Source organism: Ostrinia nubilalis, chromosome 28, assembly GCF_963855985.1.
Source record: "Ostrinia nubilalis chromosome 28, ilOstNubi1.1, whole genome shotgun sequence".
NCBI lineage: Eukaryota > Metazoa > Arthropoda > Insecta > Lepidoptera > Crambidae > Ostrinia > Ostrinia nubilalis.
Window position 1 is genome coordinate 5,316,380 of NC_087115.1, and position 22,626 is coordinate 5,339,005.

The 22,626-nt window shown below is 39.2% G+C and overlaps 1 protein-coding gene and 1 long non-coding RNA gene across 2 annotated transcripts in view; both read right to left on the minus strand.

The window, feature by feature from the left end:
* LOC135085313 (cholesterol 7-desaturase nvd) overlaps window positions 1-18,545 on the minus strand; it is a 34,048-nt gene extending 15,503 nt beyond the window's left edge. Inside the window, exons 1-4 of the mRNA XM_063980103.1 lie at window positions 18,459-18,545; window positions 2,265-2,524; window positions 1,459-1,642; window positions 136-321 (exon numbers count right to left, since the gene is read on the minus strand). Of these exons, the coding sequence (XP_063836173.1) occupies window positions 136-321; window positions 1,459-1,642; window positions 2,265-2,516 (622 nt within the window). The 5' untranslated portion in view covers window positions 2,517-2,524; window positions 18,459-18,545. The remainder of the gene's footprint in view (window positions 1-135; window positions 322-1,458; window positions 1,643-2,264; window positions 2,525-18,458) is intronic.
* LOC135085330 (uncharacterized) overlaps window positions 1-22,626 on the minus strand; it is a 271,536-nt gene that overhangs the window by 187,470 nt on the left and 61,440 nt on the right. The gene's annotated exons all lie outside the window — the stretch shown is intronic.

Genomic DNA, 22,626 nt, shown 5'->3' on the forward strand with positions numbered 1-22,626 from the left:
TCCAGCTTCTTTCCGGATGTCATCTGTCCATATTTTTTCATTCCTCTGCCGCGAGTCTTATTGCGGGGTCTCTTCTACAAGCAATGTACCAAACTATCAGCCGTCAAAAAGGGTAGTCTCAAATCTAAATATTACCTTTTTCAACTCCCGGCACGCTCTTGCAAACGCCGTCAGGGCCAAAAGTCCACTTGTGGAAGGGGCATTGGATGCAGTTGCCGGTGACAGCCCCCCCTATCGCTAGATTTGCCCCCAAGTGGGGGCAGTAGGCGTCTACACAGCGAGCGACGCCGTCTTCACCCCGGAAGAGGCAGAGGTTCTGACCTGAAAATAAGGTTAATATTAGTTTAAAATAAGTTTACTTTTACTTTTACTTTTACTTTTAAGTTATTAGAGTACACTCTGACACTCGCACCGTAACGTAAACGCGTCGTCTCGCGGTTGACAGCGCGTGGAAGGCGATGACAGCTCGCGAAAGGCGATCAGTGAATCCCTTTTCGTACTGAAGGTACTGAGGGTGTGTTTCTGTCGATATTGAAATTAATGAGCTTTATAAAAAAGCTAAACACGGGTTTAAAATGACATTTCCATACTAAACGGCAATTTAAATTACTTAAGTGTTCAATGCCCATTTATTTTGCAATAAGGCCCTCTTCTTCTGCCTCGCCGGATCCCGTTTCGTGCGGTCGGCTTTCCCAATCATGCGCCGCCATTTTGTTCTATCTTGAACATCATGTTCGTAGAGTCACTATTTGGTTATTCTTCTTACCGTTAGATAATTTATTCTTGGCAATTAGAGGTGACTGAGTTTGTTCCGGCGTTTCTTCTCAGCACTTGCCATATGTTTGTCTCGAAGCGCTGGTAGGGCCCAAAAGATAAGGAGACATGTTAAGTGCCCCATAAGGGCTACCTTTTCTTTTTTATTATTTAGGTACTATAGGTTTGACGTTCATAAGTGCCACTTGTGGTCTAAACTGAATAAATATGTTTTCATGTCCTTCTTTTTGTGAAGGCAATAAGTAATAAGGCCCTACCTGTTTTTTACCCGACTGCGCCAGAAGTAGAGTACGCAGAACTGACGGCCGATGGGGCAGCAAGGTTCTGGAGTGGAGACCACGTACTGGAAAGCGCAGAGTAGGACGTCCACCCACAAGGTGGACCGACGACCTCATAAAGGTAGTAGGAAGACGCTGGAATCAGGCCGCCACCAACCGGCCGTTGTGGAAATCATTGGGGGAGGCCTATAATGTTCAGCAGTGAACGTCCTATGGCTGAAATGATGATGATGAAATATAACCCAACACATCCACAGCCAGAACGCCCCCAACCCTCAACTCGGTACTCTCAGCCACCGCAAACCACCCGTTGGGATACGGCGGGGGTATCTTGTACCCCAGCTCTACATGTTTTTTTTACCCGACTGCGCCAGAAGTAGGGTTATTATTTAATTAAAATACTTACCCAAGACATCCATTGCGAGAACGCCCCCAACCCTCAACTCGCTACTCTCAGCCACCGCGAACCACCCATTAGGATACGGCGGGGGTATCTTGTACCCCAGCTTACGAGCGAGCTGCGCCCGCGCCACTCTCGCGGGTCTGTCCGGCCCGGGTCTTATGTGCTCGAAGCCTATGTCTGTTAACTCCTGTAATAATAACAAATCTATATTATAAAAATGAATCGCAAAATGTGTTGGTAAAGCGCATAACTCAACAACGTCCGAAGTCCGGACCAATTTTACCAATTCTTTTTTTTAATGTTCGTTGGAAGTCCAAGGATGGTTTTTACGGCGAGAAAAATTCATTCAATTTCCGGGAAAACCCCGGGCGAAGCCGCGGGCGGATAGCTAGTAAAAAATTTTAAAATGATAAAAGTTCTCAATTGGTGACAACGGACCGGAAGACGTAGTGTGGCCCCATTAGGTGGACCGACGATCTGGTGAAGGTCGCGAGAAGTTGACCAAGCGGGCAGTATAGGACTGAAGGAAATCCTTGGGGAGGCATTTGTCCAGCAGTGGACGTCATTTGGATGAAACAAACGAACTAGAAGCGCTTGTGGTGAACCAACTCGTACCACAAGCATGTTTAGCTTACCACGAGAGGTACACGGGACTATTATTTATTTATTAGCTAAATGGTATCATCATTCATCATCATCATTACAGCCACAGGACGTCCACTGCTGAACATAAATTTTCAGCAGTGGACGTCCTGTGACTAAAATGATGATGATGATGAGTAGGTAGGTATTAGTAAATGCTTGCTTACCTTACTATAAAACACTGGGTTCCAGTAACACTTATACATCACATACAAAACTATCACTAATATCACAGATGCGAAAATCACCGAACTATGTTCGTGCAAATAAATCACTAGAGACCGCACAGCACTTAACGTCATGTTCAAATAAAGTAAACTGTCACTTTTCAAGATGGCGGTCTGACATTTGGGTAGCATGTGGCTCGCGGCGTCCATTTTGTTTTCGCACGCCATTTCGTGGAGCGATGATTCTTCCATTGTTGTTACTGTAACAAGATAAAATTTATTTAATTCAGGAGTGGAGACCACGGGCCAGAAAACGCAGCGTGTGGCGTCCGTTCGGTGGACCGACGACCTCATAAACGTAGCAGGAAGGCGCTGGATGCAGGCCGCTACCAACCGGTCGATGTGGAAATCATTGGGGGAGGCCTTTGTCCAGCAGTGGATCCGGTTAAAACACAAACTTAGCTGGGTTGCACCATCTTTCTTTAACTTGTCAAACTCCACACAAAAATCACCGGTGGTTATAGTTACGGTTAAAGTAAGGTGGCGCAAGCTAGCCTAAGGTCCAGTTTCATTCCACCAAAGCGGAGCGGAGCAGCAGAAAACTGTCTTGGATAACCAACTCATAAAAAACTCATGAAACTCATTTATTTATGCAAGTAGGATTTTAAAAAGCACTTTTACACGTCCCAGTTTTAACCCTACCATTGCTTCGGGACAATAAATGGGCCAGTGCTGAGAAGAAGCAGCGCAAGAAACTCAGTCACTATTGTCAGCCTCAGTTTTCTTTATTCTTTCATTATTTCAACGTCTCTCTCAATGAGGGCTATCGTTTTAGCGCTCACCAGTTAGCGCCACTGTAGAGTAAGGTCCTGTCACTTGCTAGTAGCGAAGACAGTGGCACCAACTGGTGAGTGCTAAAGTGGTAGGAGGACTATCGCATTTTGTACTCATGAAGATGGCGCCACTGTAGAGTAAGGTCCTGTCAATCGCCAGGGGTGCCATCTGTTAAGTGTAAAAACGATAGCCCTCATTGTTTTCATTATTTCCTTCTCTCCGCTCCACGCAGCTCCCGCTTCGCCTTGGTGGTAACCAGGCCTTATTGACACGAATATTGTATTATTCAGGGCTTGTTAACGATACCAAATTTAACTTTATTAATCGTTAAATAACGGTAATTTCATAAAGGTAAAATTTTAACGGTAACACAAGTAACGGTAGTGTGGTATCGAATCCAGTTTAATAACGTTAACAAATTAACGTTAAAAGTATCGATACTTTTTTCGTTACTTAAAGCGTTGTTGCCAGCGCGCGCCGGGCGCTGCGGCGCGCCACGCGAGCCAGCCGGCGGAATGGCAACATCGTCAGTCAATAACAAACAAATGGTTTTGGTTTCGCAAACGCGTGCTCGTGCATTGAAATTTTTCATAAATTATTTTAAGTTTTCAAAATAGGTCCTTAAATAAGGAAGTTTTTGAGGCATGTATTCGAAACTTTATGTCTATACCTACTTTTAATAAATCTGTAGAGAGGTCAATTCTGTACATGAAATATACATATTTTCAAAATAACTATCAGGGGGTAATTAGTGATCGATACTGATGCCAAAAATGCAATCAGTAAAATTTTTGCCTGTCTGTCTGTCGGTCCGTCTGTATATTCCTTATAGAAACAAAAACTACTCGACGGATACTTCTGGGCAGGTGATAGTATACCGGGAACAAGAATTAGTATGAAAAATCTAAACTGCTTAAGTTTGACGCTTGAAATTTGGCATGTAGGTACCTTAGTTACAACAGGATATTGCAAAATTCCCACGGGAAAGGGAGTTAGCGGGAAAAACATTTGTATGAAAAATCTAAACCGCATAAGTTAGACGCTTGGAATTTGGTGTGTAGGTACCTTAGTAAACTTAAAGCTTAGTTACAACATGCAATTCCCGAAATTCCCACGAGAAACGGGAATTCGCGGGAAAATCCTTTTGTATGAAAAATCTCAACCGCTTAAGTTAGATGCTTGAAATGGCAATGCCAGGTTTTGTATGGAAGGTGGCGTCTTTTTTTTTTCGCGCGGCCATCGACCAAACTTTGTTTTTTGATTACAGAATAGTGTAATAAACCAAACTTACTATGGCATGTATACCTCTAAACTCAGTCTGAACTGAGTTACGAGCATTAAAAGTTTGATGATTTTCATACTAGATTTGCTTTTTGCGCGCAAGTTTTGTAAGAAATTGCAACAAAATATTGCGCTATTTATTTATTGCGCTGATTCTGCTGCATACTGATGTGTGGAGCCTCTAATGGATGGTATTGTTTGTTTACATATACAATGTCACTATTTTGTTGCAATTTCTTACAAAACTTGCGCGCAAAAAGCAAATCTAGTATGCAAAATCATCAAACTTCTAATGCTCGTAACTCAGTTCAGACTGAGTTTAGAGGTATACATATCATAGTAAGTTCGGTTTATTACACTATTTTGTAATCAAAAAACAAGGTTTGGTCGATGGCCGCGCGAAAAACAAAGACGCCAATTTCCGGCATTGTCTTTTGGCATGTAAGTAAGTAGGTACCTTAATAAACTTAAAGCTCAGTTACAACATGGAATTCCCGAAATTCACAAGGGACCGGGAATTATCGGGAAAATCCTTTTGTGTGAAAAATCTAAACCGCTTAAGTTAGACGCTTGACATTTGGCATGCAGGTACCTTAGTAAAAGACAATGCCGGAAATTGGCGTCTTTTTTTTTCGCGCGGCCATCGACCAAACTATGTTTTTTGGTTACAAAATAGTGTAATAAACCAAACTTACTATGACATGTATACCTCTATACTCAGTCTGAACTGAGTTACGAGCATTAGAAGTTGATGATTTTACATACTAGATTTGCTTTCTGCGCACAAGTTTTGTAAGAAAAGACAATGCCGGAAATTGGCGTCTTTTTTATTGCGCTGATTCTGCTTCACACTGATGGCTGGAGCCTATAATGGATGGTATTGTTTGTTTACACATACAATGTCACTATTTTGTTGCAATTTCTTACAAAACTTGAGCGAAGAAAGCAAATCTAGTATGTAAAATTATCAACTTCTAATGCTCGTAACTCAGTTCAGACTTAGAGGTATACAATCATAGTAAGTTTGAAAAAAACTCAAAAAACTTTTGTATGAAAAAATCTAAACCGCGTTAGATAGCTGAAGGGGGTAAAACGGGAGCCACGCGTACGAAGTCGCGGGCGGCCGCTAGTTACTAATAATAGGCTAGTAGAGTTAAACACAAAAATGAATCAAATCGGAAATAATTCCTATAGTCCAGTCAATAAAGCATTATAGATGGAAAACTGTAGAACACAATTTCTGACTTCAGGACTTTATTTAGACTAGTTAGGAGGTGAACATAGCAAAAGTCCCCGCCCTTAGCCCTTGAGCCGGCGGGGAGAGGGGGGTTTAAAGGTGCCACTTTTCGGTTTTTCGCTTAATCCTCGGAAACTATGCGTCCTAGTGACATGACTACTTTGAACCAAAAAAAGCATATTCAATTTGCTACAGGTGAGATCGACAAGTTTTTCTATAAATTGTATAGTTTTCGCGGCATCTGCTCTAGAAGGTCTGTAATATTGGAAATTTTATTTTTGTCTTACATGTTCCCATCAGGAGAAAATCGACTAAATCAACATTGAGCAATCATTCTAGACATGCGGGAGCATGTTAAGCCTAGTTCCAGCGAGGGGAGTACACCGTGCGTATATTTAGACGAATCACTTTGAGCCACTTTTGACTCCTCATCACTCAAAAACTACTGTGCATTAACACTTCAAATTTGGCTCATGTGTTGAGACTTGCAAGATATACATCAGTTTCAAATTTCATAAATATGCCTCAAACGGTTCTTTAGATATTGACGTCCAAAAATCTACATGTCTGACCTATAGACCAAATTCTAACCACTTCCAGATGACCTCGAAGGTTCAAATTTGGCATCCAGAAAGGTAGTTATGTAAATACAAAGGAACAAATAAAAAACCAGTAAATTTTAACATTTCACATGTGATAGATAGATTTTAGTGCTCTAAATATCGATTTTTGAACGTCAATACCTAAATAACCGTTTGAGGTATATTTATAAAATTTGAAGCTGATGTATATCTTGCAAGTCTCAATACATGAGCCAAATGGCAATGCCAGATTTTGTATGGAAGGTGGCGTCTTTTTTTTTTCGCGCGGCCATCGACCAAACTTTGTTTTTTGATTACAAAATAGTGTAATAAACCAAACTTACTATGGCATGTATACCTCTAAACTCAGTCTGAAATGAGTTACGAGCATTAGAAGTTTGATGATTTTCATACTAGATTTGCTTTTTGCGCGCAAGTTTTGTAAGAAATTGCAACAAAATATTGCGCTATTTTTTTATTGCGCTGATTCTGCTGCATACTGATGTCTGGAGCCTTTAATGGATGGTATTGTTTGTTTACACATACAATGTCACTATTTTGTTGCAATTTCTTACAAAACTTGCGCGCAAAAAGCAAATCTAGTATGAAATTCATCAAACTTCTGATGCTCGTAACTCAGTTCAGACTGAGTTTAGAGGTATACATGTCATAGTAAGTTTGGTTTATTACACTATTTTGTAATCAAAAAACAAGGTTTGGTCGATGGCCGCGCGAAAAAAAAAAGACGCCAATTTCCGGCATTGTCTTTTGAAGTGTTAATGCACAGCAGTTTTTGAATGATGAGGAGTCAAAAGTGGCTCTAATTGGTTCGTCTAAATATACGCACGGTGCAGTCCCCTCCCTGGAACTAGGCTTAACATGCTCCCGCATGTCTATAGTGTTTGCTCAATGTTGATTTAGTCGATTTTCTCCTGAAAGGAACATGTAAGACAACAATAAATTTTCCAATTTTACAGACCTTCTAGAGCAGATGCCGCAAAAACTATACAAGATATAGAAAAACTTGACGGTCTCACCAGTAGCAAATTGAATAAGCTTTTTTTGGTTCATAGTAGTCATGTCACTAGGACGCATAGTTTCCGAGGATTAAGCGAAAAACCGAAAAGTAGTACCTTTAAACCCCCCTCTCCCCGCCGGCTCAAGGGCTAAGGGCGGGGACTTTTGCTATGTTCACCACCTAACTAGGCTTAATAAAGTCCCGAGGTCAGAAATTGTGTTCCACGGATTTCTCTCTACACCGTCGTTAAGGCATTCATTGACTGGACTACTACAAAAGATTTTATTACGTTTTTAATGGCTTCATTTGTTGCCCATAAAGACTCTCCTAGGTTTTAGACTTCGACGGGGTTGTGCTTGTGCTTAAGTGATGGGGGCCCCCGAAAGGGGCGTTTTTTCGGTTTTCCACTTATACCGAGTGAAGGACTTACCCTATCGAAAAGTGGTCTTCATGAAGGTTGAAGGGCACTTAATCCTGCATTGAATATGACCACATTCATATGTTTTGGACAAATCGTTCTCGTGCTTATCTTAGACAAAGTAGAAAATGTACGTATAATTAATAACCCTCTCTACGTCCAATAGCTCGTTACCAGCAAGCTCCCAAGCCTTATAAAGGGCCACCTTAACCAACGCATCCCTGTCAAGCCTCGCAAATTGGATTCGCCTATCCTTGTTCGTCCCAGCCGATCCTTAATTAGGGTTGCTGCAACTCTTATTTGCACTCTCCTGAATGACTCTGTGTTATCTACTATGGCTGCCCTTCTTCACCCTTCTGTACTACTACATTGCTTAGCCGTATTACATGCCTGGTCAAAGGTTCGACGCCACAAAATAGAAGAAGATATCTCGGAAATCAGCCCATACAAGATTGGATGGCTCTCAAACAGCTAAAGAACAACAAGGCACCGGGTGATGACGGAATAACCTCGAAGCTTTTTGAATGCGGCGGGTGATAAACCGATACTGAAAGTCCTTCAGAGACTATAACTCCGTCTTACTTCAGGGAATAATGCCAGAGGCATGGAACAAAAGTTTGGTGGTGTTTTTCTTCAAGAAAGGGGTAAAAGCCTTATTATTAAGGAATTACAGACCCATCTGGGATCTGAGTCAAATAGTTCTGTGCGTAGGTCCGATGACTTATAGCCTCTCGAAGAAGCCGGCCATCGAAAAGTTTACAATATACCGCATCTATACACTACGGCAGGTTATACAGAAGACCGAAGAGTCTAACTTGCCAATATGCCTGGCGTTCAGGCTATAAGGTCTTTAAGCCTGGCTGAGCACGAGAGCGATTCCTCTGCAGCGAGCTGTGACTGTGAGGCAGGGAGATGTAATAATACATCGAATTGAACTCGACTGGGCAGCTTTCGGGAAACTACGTCATAATATATTTTCGACCAAAACACCTCAGTGCCTAAAGACGAAAGTTTACAATCAGTGTGTGTTACTAGTAGTGATGACATACGGTTCGGAAACGTGGCTTCTCACTGTAGGCCTTATAATAAGCTCAAAGGAGAGTGCTATGCTCAGTGTTTCTTTTCGAGATCGAACCAGAAATGAGGAGATTCGTAAACGAACTAAAGTCACCTGACATACAGGGTGTTAGTTAAATTTGTATAATTGAGCCGACACTAGCCCATGTTAACATGGGCATAAATGGTATGGTGAAGTGAGAAAATTTTATCTTCATTTTAATTATTTCAATTTTCATACAAATCGGATAAAATGATGACATCAAATTTCTGACTTCACCATATCATTTATATGCCCACGTTAACATGGGCTAGTGTCGGCTCATATACCCATTTACCCCTTTCTGTATAGAGGTCGAATTAGCAAGCTAAAGTGGCAATGGGCAGCGCACATAGTACGCAGACAGACGACCGATGGGGCAAGGTTCTGAAGTGGATGCCACATACGTGTACATGTTTGTCGAGAGGCGCTAATCATTTCCGGAACTAGAACCGGAATTCCGGAGTTGAGTGCCCAATATCGGAAATCAGTTCTGGAATTGAAAACTATCCGATATTGCAAACTCTAGTTGTTACCACAGATGGAACACCGAAACGAGCCATCCATTCCCTAGTAAGAGTTTCAGCAACTTCCTCGGCCGTTATGTTGCTGATGGACCAGGCCTACGGCAGTAAAACAGTACTGGAACCCTTTGCTAAGTGGAAGACGCCCAATAATATCAACGTGGATATGCCGGAAGGAAGGTCAATGTCACCAACAGGTGTGCGGGTATGTCTGCTAACCTTGCTATGTTGACACTTGAGGCAAGAACGAGCCCGATTTCGACAGTCCTTCTTCATACCAGGCCACACGTAACGTTCAGCCATTAGACGTGTAGATGCCCTTAAACCAGGATGACTTAAACCATGAAGCTTCAAAAAACGCGCCTTATAGGGGCGAAAATTCAGGTGGCAAATAAGGCCTAGGCTTCCCAATTGAAGCATCGCATAATCGGAACTAACTTTTAATTACTGTGCCAAAGAAAGGTATCACTGGAATTGGAAAGGTATCACTTTGCTCTCGATACCGTCAAAGGTTTTCTGCAAGATTATCTTGGAGAGGTTATCAGGGGCCGTTCAACCTCTTTTGCGTAGGGAACAGGCGGCTTCCGCCCGAATTGCTCGTGCACCGATCGACAAGATCAATACTTTGCATATCATTTTGGAGCAGGCATCACAATGGCAAAGGGAAGTCTATCAACCTTTGAAGACTTTGAAAAAGCCTTTGATACGCTGAAGTAGGCAAGTATTATGGTCGTGACTCGCTGACATTTGGTTTCCCGCCGAAAATCATCGACCTACTGAAGGCCATCTATAGGAAATATTCTTATACGATGACTCACGACGGCCTCATCTCCGAATACATCGAGGTGCATACGGGCGTCCGGCAAGGCTGCCTGCTTTCGCCCCTTCTCAAAAAAGCGACTGCCTCAGGACTGGAATGACTGGATCCGTTTTACCCCTTTCATCTATCTTACGCGGTTTAGATTTTTTCATATAGGGTAAACCGTATAGCTATTGCCCACTTAAAGATTTCAAACACATTGAGATGAAAAATTAAAGAAAGTATTTTAATTATCGACCATTTATGACTTTTTTCTTATAACTCAATAAACTGTTAAACAGAATATTAACAGTTTTTAGTTAAAACTTACATAACTTAGAAAATATTGAAATAAATTTAAAATCCTCCAAAAAGTACAGTCATTGCCCATTACTTACACTAATTGCCCACATCAAAGCACAGTAATTGCCCAGTGTCTTAAAACAAAATAATCAATTTTAAAATGACAAAATAGGCTTTAAATAAACAAAACAAAACATTAAACTTAAATTCTAGTAGTACAGTCTTCAAAATTTCAAAATAAATTGCGTTTGGCCTTATTAACATAAATATTATCAAATATTTCTTGAGCTGATGTTGATGAGTCAGAATCGGTAGAGACAGAATCATCTACTTCAAAACATTTTTGTATTTGCATTTGAATTTTTATCAATTTTTTCAAGCCAAACCATATTTTTCAGAAATTTATCTTGTAGATAAATTGTTGGATAAATCTTGTATAGCTTCGATCGCTTTTTGCAAATTTTCTATGCTATATTGAACTTTTGGAGTCTTTGGCATACTGAAAATGAAACATTAAAAGACATTTCACTATTTATACCTGTAAATTGCAAAACAAGTCTAGCAATGAGCAACTTAAACACTGCTACTGCATGGTGGCAACACTCTAATAATAATTGCCCTGGGCAATAACTATACATTAACATATGGCAATAACTGAAATGATGGTGGGCAATAACTAAAAATATACAGATTTACGTGCAGTGATTACCCACCGTTAAAATGACCGTTAGAAATCAAATTTTATCAGTTATATTCATTGATAATGGAGAAAACACTTATAATTTCATCATGACTATACACCATTAGTTGAATATTAAATAACTTGCAAAAAAAATTTAACCTCTAAGCAAGTAAGTCCTTAGTAAAATTGTTACAGTCTTTACCTGTTTGAGTAACATTTTCACCCGTCTTGACAAAATCCGCCATAACTGTTTTTTTTTAGTGTTTCCTATTGTAAATTTTAAATCTACTGTACATTGATCACGGAGCCATCTACTTAGTAAATTCAAATCTAACTAGAGTGATTCAAAGTCAGCACCTGACAATATTATTCTTAAAGCGGGCAATCACTACCAGTGGGCAATCACTCTCTGGTTTACCCTAAATGTTTTTTCCCGCTAACTCCCGTTTCCGTGGGAATTTTGCAATATCCTGTCGTAAATAAGCGTTAAGTATACTAAGATACCTGCATGCCAAGCGTCTAACTTAAGCAGTTTATATTTTTCATACAAAAGGATTTTCCCGCTAATTCCAGTTTCCGTGGGAATTTTGCAATAATTATCCTGTTGTATCTAAGCTTGAAGTTTACTAAGATACTTGCATGCCAAATTTCAAGCGTCTAACTTAAGCGGTTTAGATTTTTTCATACAATTTTTTTTCCCGCTAACTCCAGTTCCCGTGGGAATTTTGCAATATCCTGTTGTAACTAAGCTTTAAGTTTACTAAGAATACCTGCATGCCAAATTTCAAGAGTCTATCTTAAGCGGTTTAGATTTTTTCATACAAAATAAATGTTTTTCCCGCTAACTCCCGTTCCCGTGGGAATTTTGCAATATCCTGTTGTAAGTAAGCTTTAACTTTTCTAAGATACCTGCATGACCAAGCGTCTAACATAAGCGGTTTAGATTTTTCATACAAAGGATTTTGCCGGTAATTCCCATTCCCGTGGGAATCCCTTAGTATACTATAACCTGCCCAGGAGTATGAAGAATAATTGTACCAAGTTTCGTTAAAATCCGTAGAGTAGTTTTTGTTTCTATAAGTAACATACAGACGGACAGACAGACAGACAAAAATTTTACTGATTGCATTTTTGGCATCAGTATCGATCACTTATCACCCCCTGAGTTATTTTGAAAATATATTTCATGTACAGAATTGACCTCTCTAAAGATTTATTTATAAGTAAACTAGCGGCCGCCCGCGACTTCGTACGCGTGGATCCCGTTTTACCCCATTCATCTATCACGCGGTTTAGATTTATTCATACAAAAGGATTATCCCGCTAATTCCCGTTCCCGTGGGAATTTTGTAATATCCTGTTGTAACTAAGCTTTAAGTTCACTAAGACACCTGCATGCCAAATTTCAAGCGTCTTACTTAAGCGGTTTAGTATTTTCATACAAAATAATTTTCCCGCTATTTCCCGTTCCCGTGGGAATTGTTAAGTATCCTATAACCTGCCCAGAAGTACAAAGAATAATTGTACCAAATTTCGTAAAAATCCGTCGAGTAGTTTTTGTTTCTATAAGGAACATACATACAGACAGACAGACAAAAATTTTACTGGTTGCATTTTTGGCATCAGTATAGATCATTAATCACCCCCTGATAGTTATTTTGAAAATTATTTCATGTACAGAATTGACCTCTCTACTGATTTATCATAAGTATAGATAATTATAGATAATGCGTTTTTAGGGTTCCGTAGCCAAATGGCAAAAACGGAACCCTTATAGATTCGTCATGTCTGTCTGTCTGTCCGTCCGTCCGTCTGTCCGTCCGTATGTCCGTCCGTATGTCACAGCCATTTTTTCCGAAACTATAAGAGCTATACTGTTGAAACTTGGTAAGTAGATGTATTCTGTGAACCGCATTAAGATTTTGATGCAAAAATAAAAAAATAAAAAATATTGGGGGCTCCCCATACTTAGAACTGAATCTCAAAAATATTTTTTTCATCAAACTCATACGTGTGGGGTATCTATGGATAGGTCTTCAAAAATGATATCGAGGTTTCTAAAATACTTTTTTCTAAACCGAATAGTTTGCGTGACAGACGCTTCATAAGTGGAAAAAAGTTGCCCCCCCCCCCCCTCTAACTTCTAAAATAAGAAAATGAAAAATCTAAAAAAAAAACATATGATGTACATTACTATAAAAACTACCCACGAAAATTGTTTTGAACGAGATCTAGTAAGTAGTTTTTTTTTAATACCTCGTAAATCGTAAACCGCTTATTACCGCGTAATCTTTCTTACAAACAACTTAAATTAAAAAATAATAATTTTAATTTCATAAATCAATGGTACGGAACCCTTTGTGCGCGAGTCCGACACGCACTTGGCCGGTTTTTTCTTTAATAATGCGCGCAATGTGCTTGCTAAAAAAAACTTTACACCATCTAGGAACTAGGTACGTAATATTCCAATTATTAATTGATGACACTAATAACTAATAGCATGAATCTATAATGTAACCACTGACTCAAAAATCTGAAAGAAAGAGATAGAATAAAATAACGTTACTTAACGATACTTCTAGTATGTAATTTGGTATCGTTACCAATACCAGACCATGGTAACATTATCACTTACCGGTAAAATTATCGATAACGGTATGTCAGCTTAACGGTAAAGGCCATGCAAAGTATCGTTACCGGGTATAACGTTACCTTTGCTATTAACGTTATCGTCGTCTGGCAAAGGTAACGATACCTGAATTTTAACGGTATTCAAAGCCCTGGTATTATTTAGCCTAATTTTAGCCAACTAAGGCTGAGTTTCACCACCTAACTGTGACCGTAACTATAACGATAACCGGTGTTTTTTGTATAGAGTTTGACAGATTTCTGACGTTTGTCAAAGTTAAAGTATGATGGTGCAACCCAGCCTTATAGTTATTGAATTAGCAAAGGTCGCGTATACGGAAATGTAATTCAATACTTTGTTGATGCAACATTATAAATAATTTATGCACCAAAGTGCGTATGTGAAATTATGCGCAAGCAAAAAGTAACTGAAAATGGATTGGTGACAAGAAATTAACTAGATCGAGCATCTGTGTCAATAATCTAATCTATCTATCATTTAACCGACTTCAAAAAAGGAGGTTCTCAAAGTGGAGTTCTCAAAGAGTGGGAGAGTCATCTTGGTCAGCCTCTTATTTATTTTACAGGAATTACCATTTATGTTATTCTGAATCTGTATTTTCATTCTGAATTACTTGCTGACTATAGCTTAAAGGCCTATTCAGACCTAAGCGGTATTCGCTACCGTCTGCGGCAGAGAAAACCCAGTGGGTATGCGGTAATAATACTGTTCAGACCTAAGCGGTATTCGCTACCGTCTGCGGCGGAGAAAACGCTCTAGCCGCGGTACTTGATACTAAATACCTGAGCGAAACCCGCGTGGTATGTACCTCTACCCACAGCGGCAGCGAATATCGCTCAGGTCGGTCTAGCCGCGGTACTTGATACTAAATACCTGAGCGAAACCCGCGCGGTATGTCTCTACCCACAGCGGCAGCGAATATCGCTCAGGTTTGAATAGGCCTTAACTCAGACAGTACCTGAGGAAGCACGGAAGGGTGTTTTTGTAACGTCAATCGTTAGGCAGACTTCGGATCTTCTGATTTATAATTATTATGCTCTGTCACGTCACAGTATGTCAAAGTCACCCTTCTGGCGCCGCTCCCATAACTTCATACACTGACAGAGTTAGTCTTATTTAGAAGAAAAAGAATAAATTTTTACTTGCGTCAAACATGTATGATTTAGAAGTCTCAGATTCATTCAGTCTCAATTTCCATCTCGTTCATCCACATCAAGTATGAAAGAGATACAAACATCTAGATGTTTTTTATCTTTTTTATCGAGAAAGTTATTCAGTATGACCTAACTCAACTTATACGTTTTGAATAAATGCATTTAAATTGAATTCAGTACACAATATGGTGCAATAAAACTTACAAGATGCATCTTACAAAGAAATAATTGTTTGTTTGAATAAATTGCTTTCAAAACTTCAAAGTAAAAAGAAGTTTCGAAGCTTTAAGCTAGGTCTTATTCAAATTGTTCTCCGTAATTTTATATCTAATTTTCATACCCACTCTTACTTGTATTATAGGTACCTTACACGTGAAATTTTGTTATTTTTGCAAAAACTAGACGAATTTCAATGAAATTACACAATATTGTAGCTGGTTTATACAAAAGTTTTCGAGCACGATAGCTGACAACTAGTTGACATAATTTTGTTGAGCTGGTCAAAATGCAACTGTGGATTGTACCTTCTCTTCTCATAGGTAAGTTTAAGTTGGCCGATAATTGGGCACGATTCTAATTTGTATGAAGAATCGACCGATACCAAATCGGTGTAATGTCGCACTTTCATACATGCCTATACTGATCAACTGCCCGACTAAACTATCAGCCGACGAAAAATCGATGGTCGGCGCCTAGAAAACAGATTTTGACTAATACTACTGTCAAAGTACAAAATTAAACAGCAAAATGAAAAAACAACTCGTTTTTCAGGATTTCAGGAAATGTAAATTTTTTGGTACAATCATTTTTGCGTTTTTCAGGAGCTATAAATCCAAACTTTGTAAAATTGTGTATGTACTGAAAAATTAACTGTCTCCACTGTAGGAGCATTACCCTCTCTAATTTACTAGAGGCAAATGGAGAATTTAGCCTAAACTTTTCACGTTTTTCATCATCATTTCAGCGACGTCCACTGCTGAACATAGGCCTCCCCCAATGACTTCCACATCGCCCGGTTGGTAGCAGCCTGCATCCAGCGCCTTCCTGCTATCTTTATAAGATCGTCGGTCCACTCTGTGGGTGGATGACTGGACGTCTCACGTTGAATTTTCCGGTAGGTAAGGACGATTTTTATTATAGGTACCTCGTCTTTCGACAAAACTTTCGAAAAGCCTTCGAATTCAACGATAACGTGACGATCTCGATTGTCGAAATTAGTTTCGTGCTACCATTTCTCATACTAAGTTCACTTTACGTCACGTTCACAAAAGCGCTGTTTAATTTTTCATACTAAGGCTGAGTTGTACCACCTAATTTTAACCATAACTTTAACGATAACCGGTGTTTTTTGTATGGAGTTTGACAGTTTTTTGACGTTTGTCAAAGTTAAAGTAAGATGGTGCAACCCAGCCTAAATCTTTTGATGGTGATTCGAATACGCAAACGATTCGAAGTCGAAAGTTTTTCGTGATAGAGGCACTGATTAGTTTTCGATATTTTTTTTTATCCACAACGAGGAAGCTCTTGGCCTGCATCTCACCTGATGGTAAGTGACGATCAGGCCGAAGGTGGAAGCGAGCTTCACCCGGAATCCTCCACCACGGAGGAACTGGCTATCTTACCTCTGACTGCCGGAACACAACAATGCTGTTAACATTGTTGTTATGGCGACAGACTTAGGTAAGATGGCGGACTTAGAACAAGCCCTAGTGTATTGCCGTAGTGTATTGGCGCTGGCTGGTCGATATTAATCGTGTCCTTTTTCCTATCTTCCCTGATTGAAGGTTACATAGATAATTTGGATATCACTGACACATTGATAAAACTGTACTAGGCTCTATTATCAAAAAAACTAGGCCCCCCGCAAATGGCTAAATAAATAGTTATTATTTTATCGTTAAAAGTTGCATCTCAAATTAAATTAATTTATCTATCTACCTATAAAAGCGAAAGGCCACTGACTGACTCACTGACTCATCACGAAATCTTAGAAACTACAAGTGATAGGAGTCCCTACATGGGGGTTCCTTTTAGAACTTAAGTGCTCACTAAGAACGGGTTTTACGAAACTCCACCCCATAGCCCGCACACCGAAGTATGGGCGACGCACGGATGGGGAAGGTCAGAAAGTATCCGAGATAAAAAAAAATCAAAAATCAAAAATATTTATTCAGTTTAGACCACAAGTGGCACTTATGAACGTCAAAATGTTATTTACATAAAAAAGAAAAGGTAGCCCTTATGGGGCACTTTACAAGTCTCCTTATCTTTTGGGCCCTACCAGCGCTTCGAGACAAACATATTATGGCAAGTGCTGAGAAGAAACGCCGGAACAAATTCGAGATGGTGTTCACACTAAACGTCTTGGCCAATTTCCTGCATAGTGTACTTGAGCTTTTATAGAAGTTGTATTTTATTTTCTTTGCCATGTGGTAACGGCAGAGTAGAATACATTTGTCACCAACCCCTACTCTTCCCGCGGGTGTCGTAAGAGGCGACTAAAGGCTGAGGTACCTACACAACCTAACTTTAACGGTAACTATGACGATAACCGCGTAACCGGTGCTTTTTATATGGAGTTTGACAGATTTTTGACGTTTGTCAAAATTAAAGTAAGATAGTGTAGCAACCCAGCCTTAGGGACTACACATCAAACAGAGAACGGGCAGCAGCGCTCGGTAAAAAACATCAATCTTTTAAACTGCGATCTCCAATCCGCCTGCCAAGCGTGGGGATTATGGCAAAACCCTCCACTATAGTGGAGGATGCTCATAGTCCAGCAGTGGACTGTAAAGGGCTGATGATGATTTTTCTAAAGTTTGTATTTTGGGAATTCTTGTCGGGAAATTGAAGCATTAATGAAATATTAAAAGAAGATTTTAATTTTTAATGAAGGCTACTGACAACGCCACTCTTGTAGCGGAGTTTTGAGCTGACGCTGACTAGGTTTGTTGTCGACACGACTAGAAGAAGAAAGACGCATCATGTTTTTTAAGCAGTTTTGTTTTAATTTCCAAAAATTGTCTTCAGGCCACTATTAACGTGTAATAATTAGTGGATTATAATATAGAGTGTAGGCAAATGACACAAAACAGTGCAACATCACTTTTCAAGCTCTCTCAAGAAGTCCGCGTCTGGTTTCAGTAAAATGCCACATCTTTACTGAAATCAAGGAAAATCCCCCTCGGATATCATCTATCATTCATTTAATATCATCCATTACTTCATACTTGGATAACTTCTAAATAAATAATAGGATTTATACTTTAGGTACTGGCTTTTGCAAGCCGCACGTAAAATCATTTTGAAAAATCCCTTCTTTCAGGAGAAGACCGGTGCTAAATTCTTATCAAATTAATTATCTACATCTACGCTGATATTATAAAAACGAAAGATTTGGTTGTTTGTATTGAATAGGCCGATTTGGAAAATTCTTTCACCGTTGGAATCCTACATTATTTCTGATGAACATAGGCTGTACGAAGTTCGTACAATATAGTGAAAAAGGTATCGCCAAGGAAAATCAATCATGCATGTAAAATAAAAAAAAAAAACAATAAATCCTTGCTTAACCTAAATGTCAAATTCCAATGTCAAAAACAGAAAAAAAAACTCACGCAATCACATTGCAGACTCCTTGGTGAGTTCCCGCCAAAAACTCAAAATTCAAAAAACGAATCTCGCACCAACACACGCAACCGAGCGCGGCGCCACACTGGTAAACGATCTACCTATCTCACTTTATATGGGACGGTGTTGAACGAATCTGCGCCATTTTTTTTTGATTCATTACAAATTGAAATCGGGATGAATATTGCATGGGCTGGATGTAAATAATTAGGTTTCGTTTAATGGTATTCGGTGTTTGTTTAGAGACTACAGCTTATGGTTATTTATCGTTTGAACTTCTGAATAAAACTTCTTTCGTCTGAATTTTACATGTTGGTAGTTGGTAGCTCTACCTACTGTTGCAGTGGGGTCAACATAAAGATTTTGACAAACAAGTTATTTTTTTTATCAGTTTAAGGCCCGTGCGTGACCACGGCAAGACAGTTTCGCGGGATCCAGTAATGCAGGTTGTGGCAGTCCAGTTCGTGTGAACACACGTGTTACTTTCAAATTCGATTTCCAAATCCGTACGGTTCGGTTTTTTTTACGGGAAACTCAAACGGGAAGTCCGAATGTAAAAACATACCTACTCGTGAACGGAATCCTGCAAAAAACAGGATTACACCGTGTGAACGTACCCTTAGTTCACTTAGCAGACCGTCTACAGCGAAACGTTGTTGATTTCAATTCCGCCAAGTGCAATGTAAGTGCAATTGTACTCAGAGTCATATAATTGTACTCAGAGTCATAAATAAATGTTTATTACATAATTTATTAAGTGTTAAATATGAAATTGCAGTTTTTTATGGATAATTATGAACATATTCATATTTTTTTCATACAAAAAATGCGTTTTTTTTAAGAAACCACAAATATAAATTTTAAGACAAAAATAGTCCATTTGATACTTTTACAGAATCTGTGACAGTTGGAATTTCACGCAGATCAAGCTGCTGTAAAGCTAGGTAATTTAAAAACCTTCGGTAAGTTTATCATTCATATACCTTAAGAACAGCTACACTGATTTGAACCTACTTTCATCTCTGCTCTAAGAAACAGAATCAAAAAACAAACTTCAGAAATAATCGCAAAAATTCTTTAGGAAAGTTCATCATTTCAGCCAGAGGACGTCCACTGCTGAACATAGGTCTTCCCAATGATTTCCATATCGCCCGGTTCGTAGCGGCCTGCATCCAGCGCCTTTCTGCTACCTTTATGAGGTCTACGGATTAGCAACCTGAAGTGGCATTGGGCAGAGCACATAGTACGCAGAAGGGAAGGTTATTTTTAAATGAATTCGGTTTGGAACTTTTTCATTTTAGCCATAAATAGGTTATTAAGTAATCTACATTTTTAGGAGGGAAGGAAGGAAATGCACTCTACTCGTATTGTTTTAATGTCCGCTTAAATTTTGGTCTGTCACAGAATTTAATTTGATTTCGCTTGTCCGTTCCAAAAACAGGGCAAAACCTACAGTATGTTATTAAAATTATATCACAAAAGTCGCATCTCTGATGAGGCGGTAAGAGAGCAGTCGCCCGGCAAGTGAAAGGTCGTGGGTTCGATTCCCACCTTTAGGAAATTCGAAGTTTTTCAAGTTATTTTTGCATCAAGTTTTTCCCTGGGTCTCAAACTACCTCTGTGCTGAATTTCACCCAAATCAGTTCAGTAGTTTTTGCGTAAAAGAGTAACAAACATAAATCCTCACAAACTTTCACATTTATAATAATAGTAGGATTAAGTACTGAAGAACTGAAAGTACTTATTGAATTTGCTTTCGTGCCTCAAATATTTATAGATAATGTTAGATAAAGAACTATGTTTTTTAGATAGAGATACAAGGTCACTGAAATCAGGAACTGATAGAGCTATCTCAACTATCAATTTTGGTTATCGTGAATAATCGTGATATAGTAAAGATTGTAATAGATACTAGGTATTTATTGATTTATGTCATTTTTAATGATAGTACTAGGTTTTGGACTTTGTATTTTTACAGTTAAATAATACAGAACATGCTTTTTCAATTTATTATTCACTAGCTATCCGCCCGCGGCTTCGCCCGCGTGGAATTTTGTCTGTCACAGAAAACCTTTATCGCGCGCGTCCCTGTTTCAAAAATCGGGATAAAAACTATCCTATGTTCTTTCCCGGGACTCAAACTATCTCTATGCCTTTCATCAAAATCGGTTCAGTGGTTTAGGTGTGAAAGCAAGACAGACAGTAACTTTCGCATTTATAATATTAGTATAGATAGTATAGAAGTATAGATTAGTATAGACTAGTATAGTAGTCTGAGTTTGTTCCGGCGTTTCTTCTCAGCACTTGCCATATGTTTGTCTCGAAGCGCTGGTAGGGCCCAAAAGATAAGGAGACATGTAAACTGCCCCATAAGGGCTACCTTTTCTTTTTTATTATTTACTATATTAATTTTGACGTTCATAAGTGCCACTTGTGGTCTAAACTGAATAAATATTTTTGATTTTGGTTTTGAGTATAGATTGCTGGGGTTCGAACCTAGGAATTTTTGTTAGCCAGGCAACTATAAATCATGCGGGTCCAATGACAGTTTAACTTTCCTCCGGGACAAACTTGACCTTCACTGGTTGGGTTATTGGCGGTCAAGCTGTAGATCCTGGCTACACAGGAGTTGCAGTGGTGGGAAAAAGAGGTGGGAATAGTCCCGTTATACCTTTAAGTATAATCTCAGTGAAATACATTGTAATAAATCACAGGCAAAAAACTTTGAAAACAATAAATCCCGAATAATAATAATTCAAAAATTAATAAATTCAACTTACTGCATAACCTTATCCATGCGTAGTCTAGCACGTTTACTTAAAACTGAACTTTATTCCGCAAATAATAAAGACCAATTTGGTTTATTTCATGTGCTAGATCTACCTAGCCGCGAATTTGAAATTTATATTATGCTAATTTTTATTTGGACTTTAACAAGAGGGAATAGAATTGATATTAGAACAGCAGGTTTAGTTGTTTAGGTTTTCCATAGACTGAAGAGATGGAAAAAGTTGTTTACCATTTTAGGGTTCAATATGAATTAATGAAAAAACCTTATAAAAACACTTTTAATCTTAAAACGAGGAAGCTCTTGCCTGCATCTTACCTGATGGAAATTGATGATCAGGCCGAAGGTGGAAGCAGCTTTACCTGAAATCCTCAACCATAGAGAACTTCCCCAACAGAAATATAGTAAATACCTACCTACCTACCATTGAATGAAAAATTTTTTTTTTACTACTGGATGGACGGATTTTGATGAGAATGAATATTTTCCCGTTTTGTTATAATTTAAGCCATTAAGTTATTTTGATGTAGGTAAAAATACAAACAATAATACTTGCTGGAAACTTCCATCAAAATCCGTTCAGTAGTTTTTGCATGAAAGAATAACAAACATTCATAAACTTTCACTTTTATAATATTAGTAGAATTTATTAAATTGGATACGGAACCCTCAGTTATTTATCAACTCGCTCTTCAAAAGTAACTTTTTGTATGTATGAAATTGTAATCCAGAACATCATAAAGAAATTAGCCTCCGCTTACTACCTATTTAATGTTTTTGATAATAAATTGGCGCCAGACAACAGTTATTTGACACCACATGACATTGACACTGACATACTTTATAAATGGACTATGAAAACGATGATAAAGATGTCACACACTGAACCGTCCCACCCGTGACATTGACCGGAGTTACCACCGTCAAATAGTGGGGGACATCGGGAATAAACGATGTCCACCAGTGGTGGACAAATAGTGGGGGACATCGGGAATAAACGCTCAGTGTCCACCAGTAGGGCCCAACGGGAAGATTTCAGTAGCGCCGTCCCCCACTGGTGGACATTGCAACTTTTTTTCTCGATGTCCACCGTTTATTCCCGATGTCCCCCACTATTTGTCCACCACTGGTGGACATCGAGACAAAAAGTTGCAATGTCCACCTGTGGGGGACAGCGCTACTGAAATCTTCCCGTTGGGCCCTACTGGTGGACACTGAGCGTTTATTCCCGATGTCCCCCACTATTTGTCCACCACTGGTGGACATCGTTTATTCCCGATGTCCCCCACTATTTGTCCACCACTGGTGGACATCGAGAAAAAAATAGTAAGCCCATAGTAAGCGACCACGTTTCAGATCCATATTAC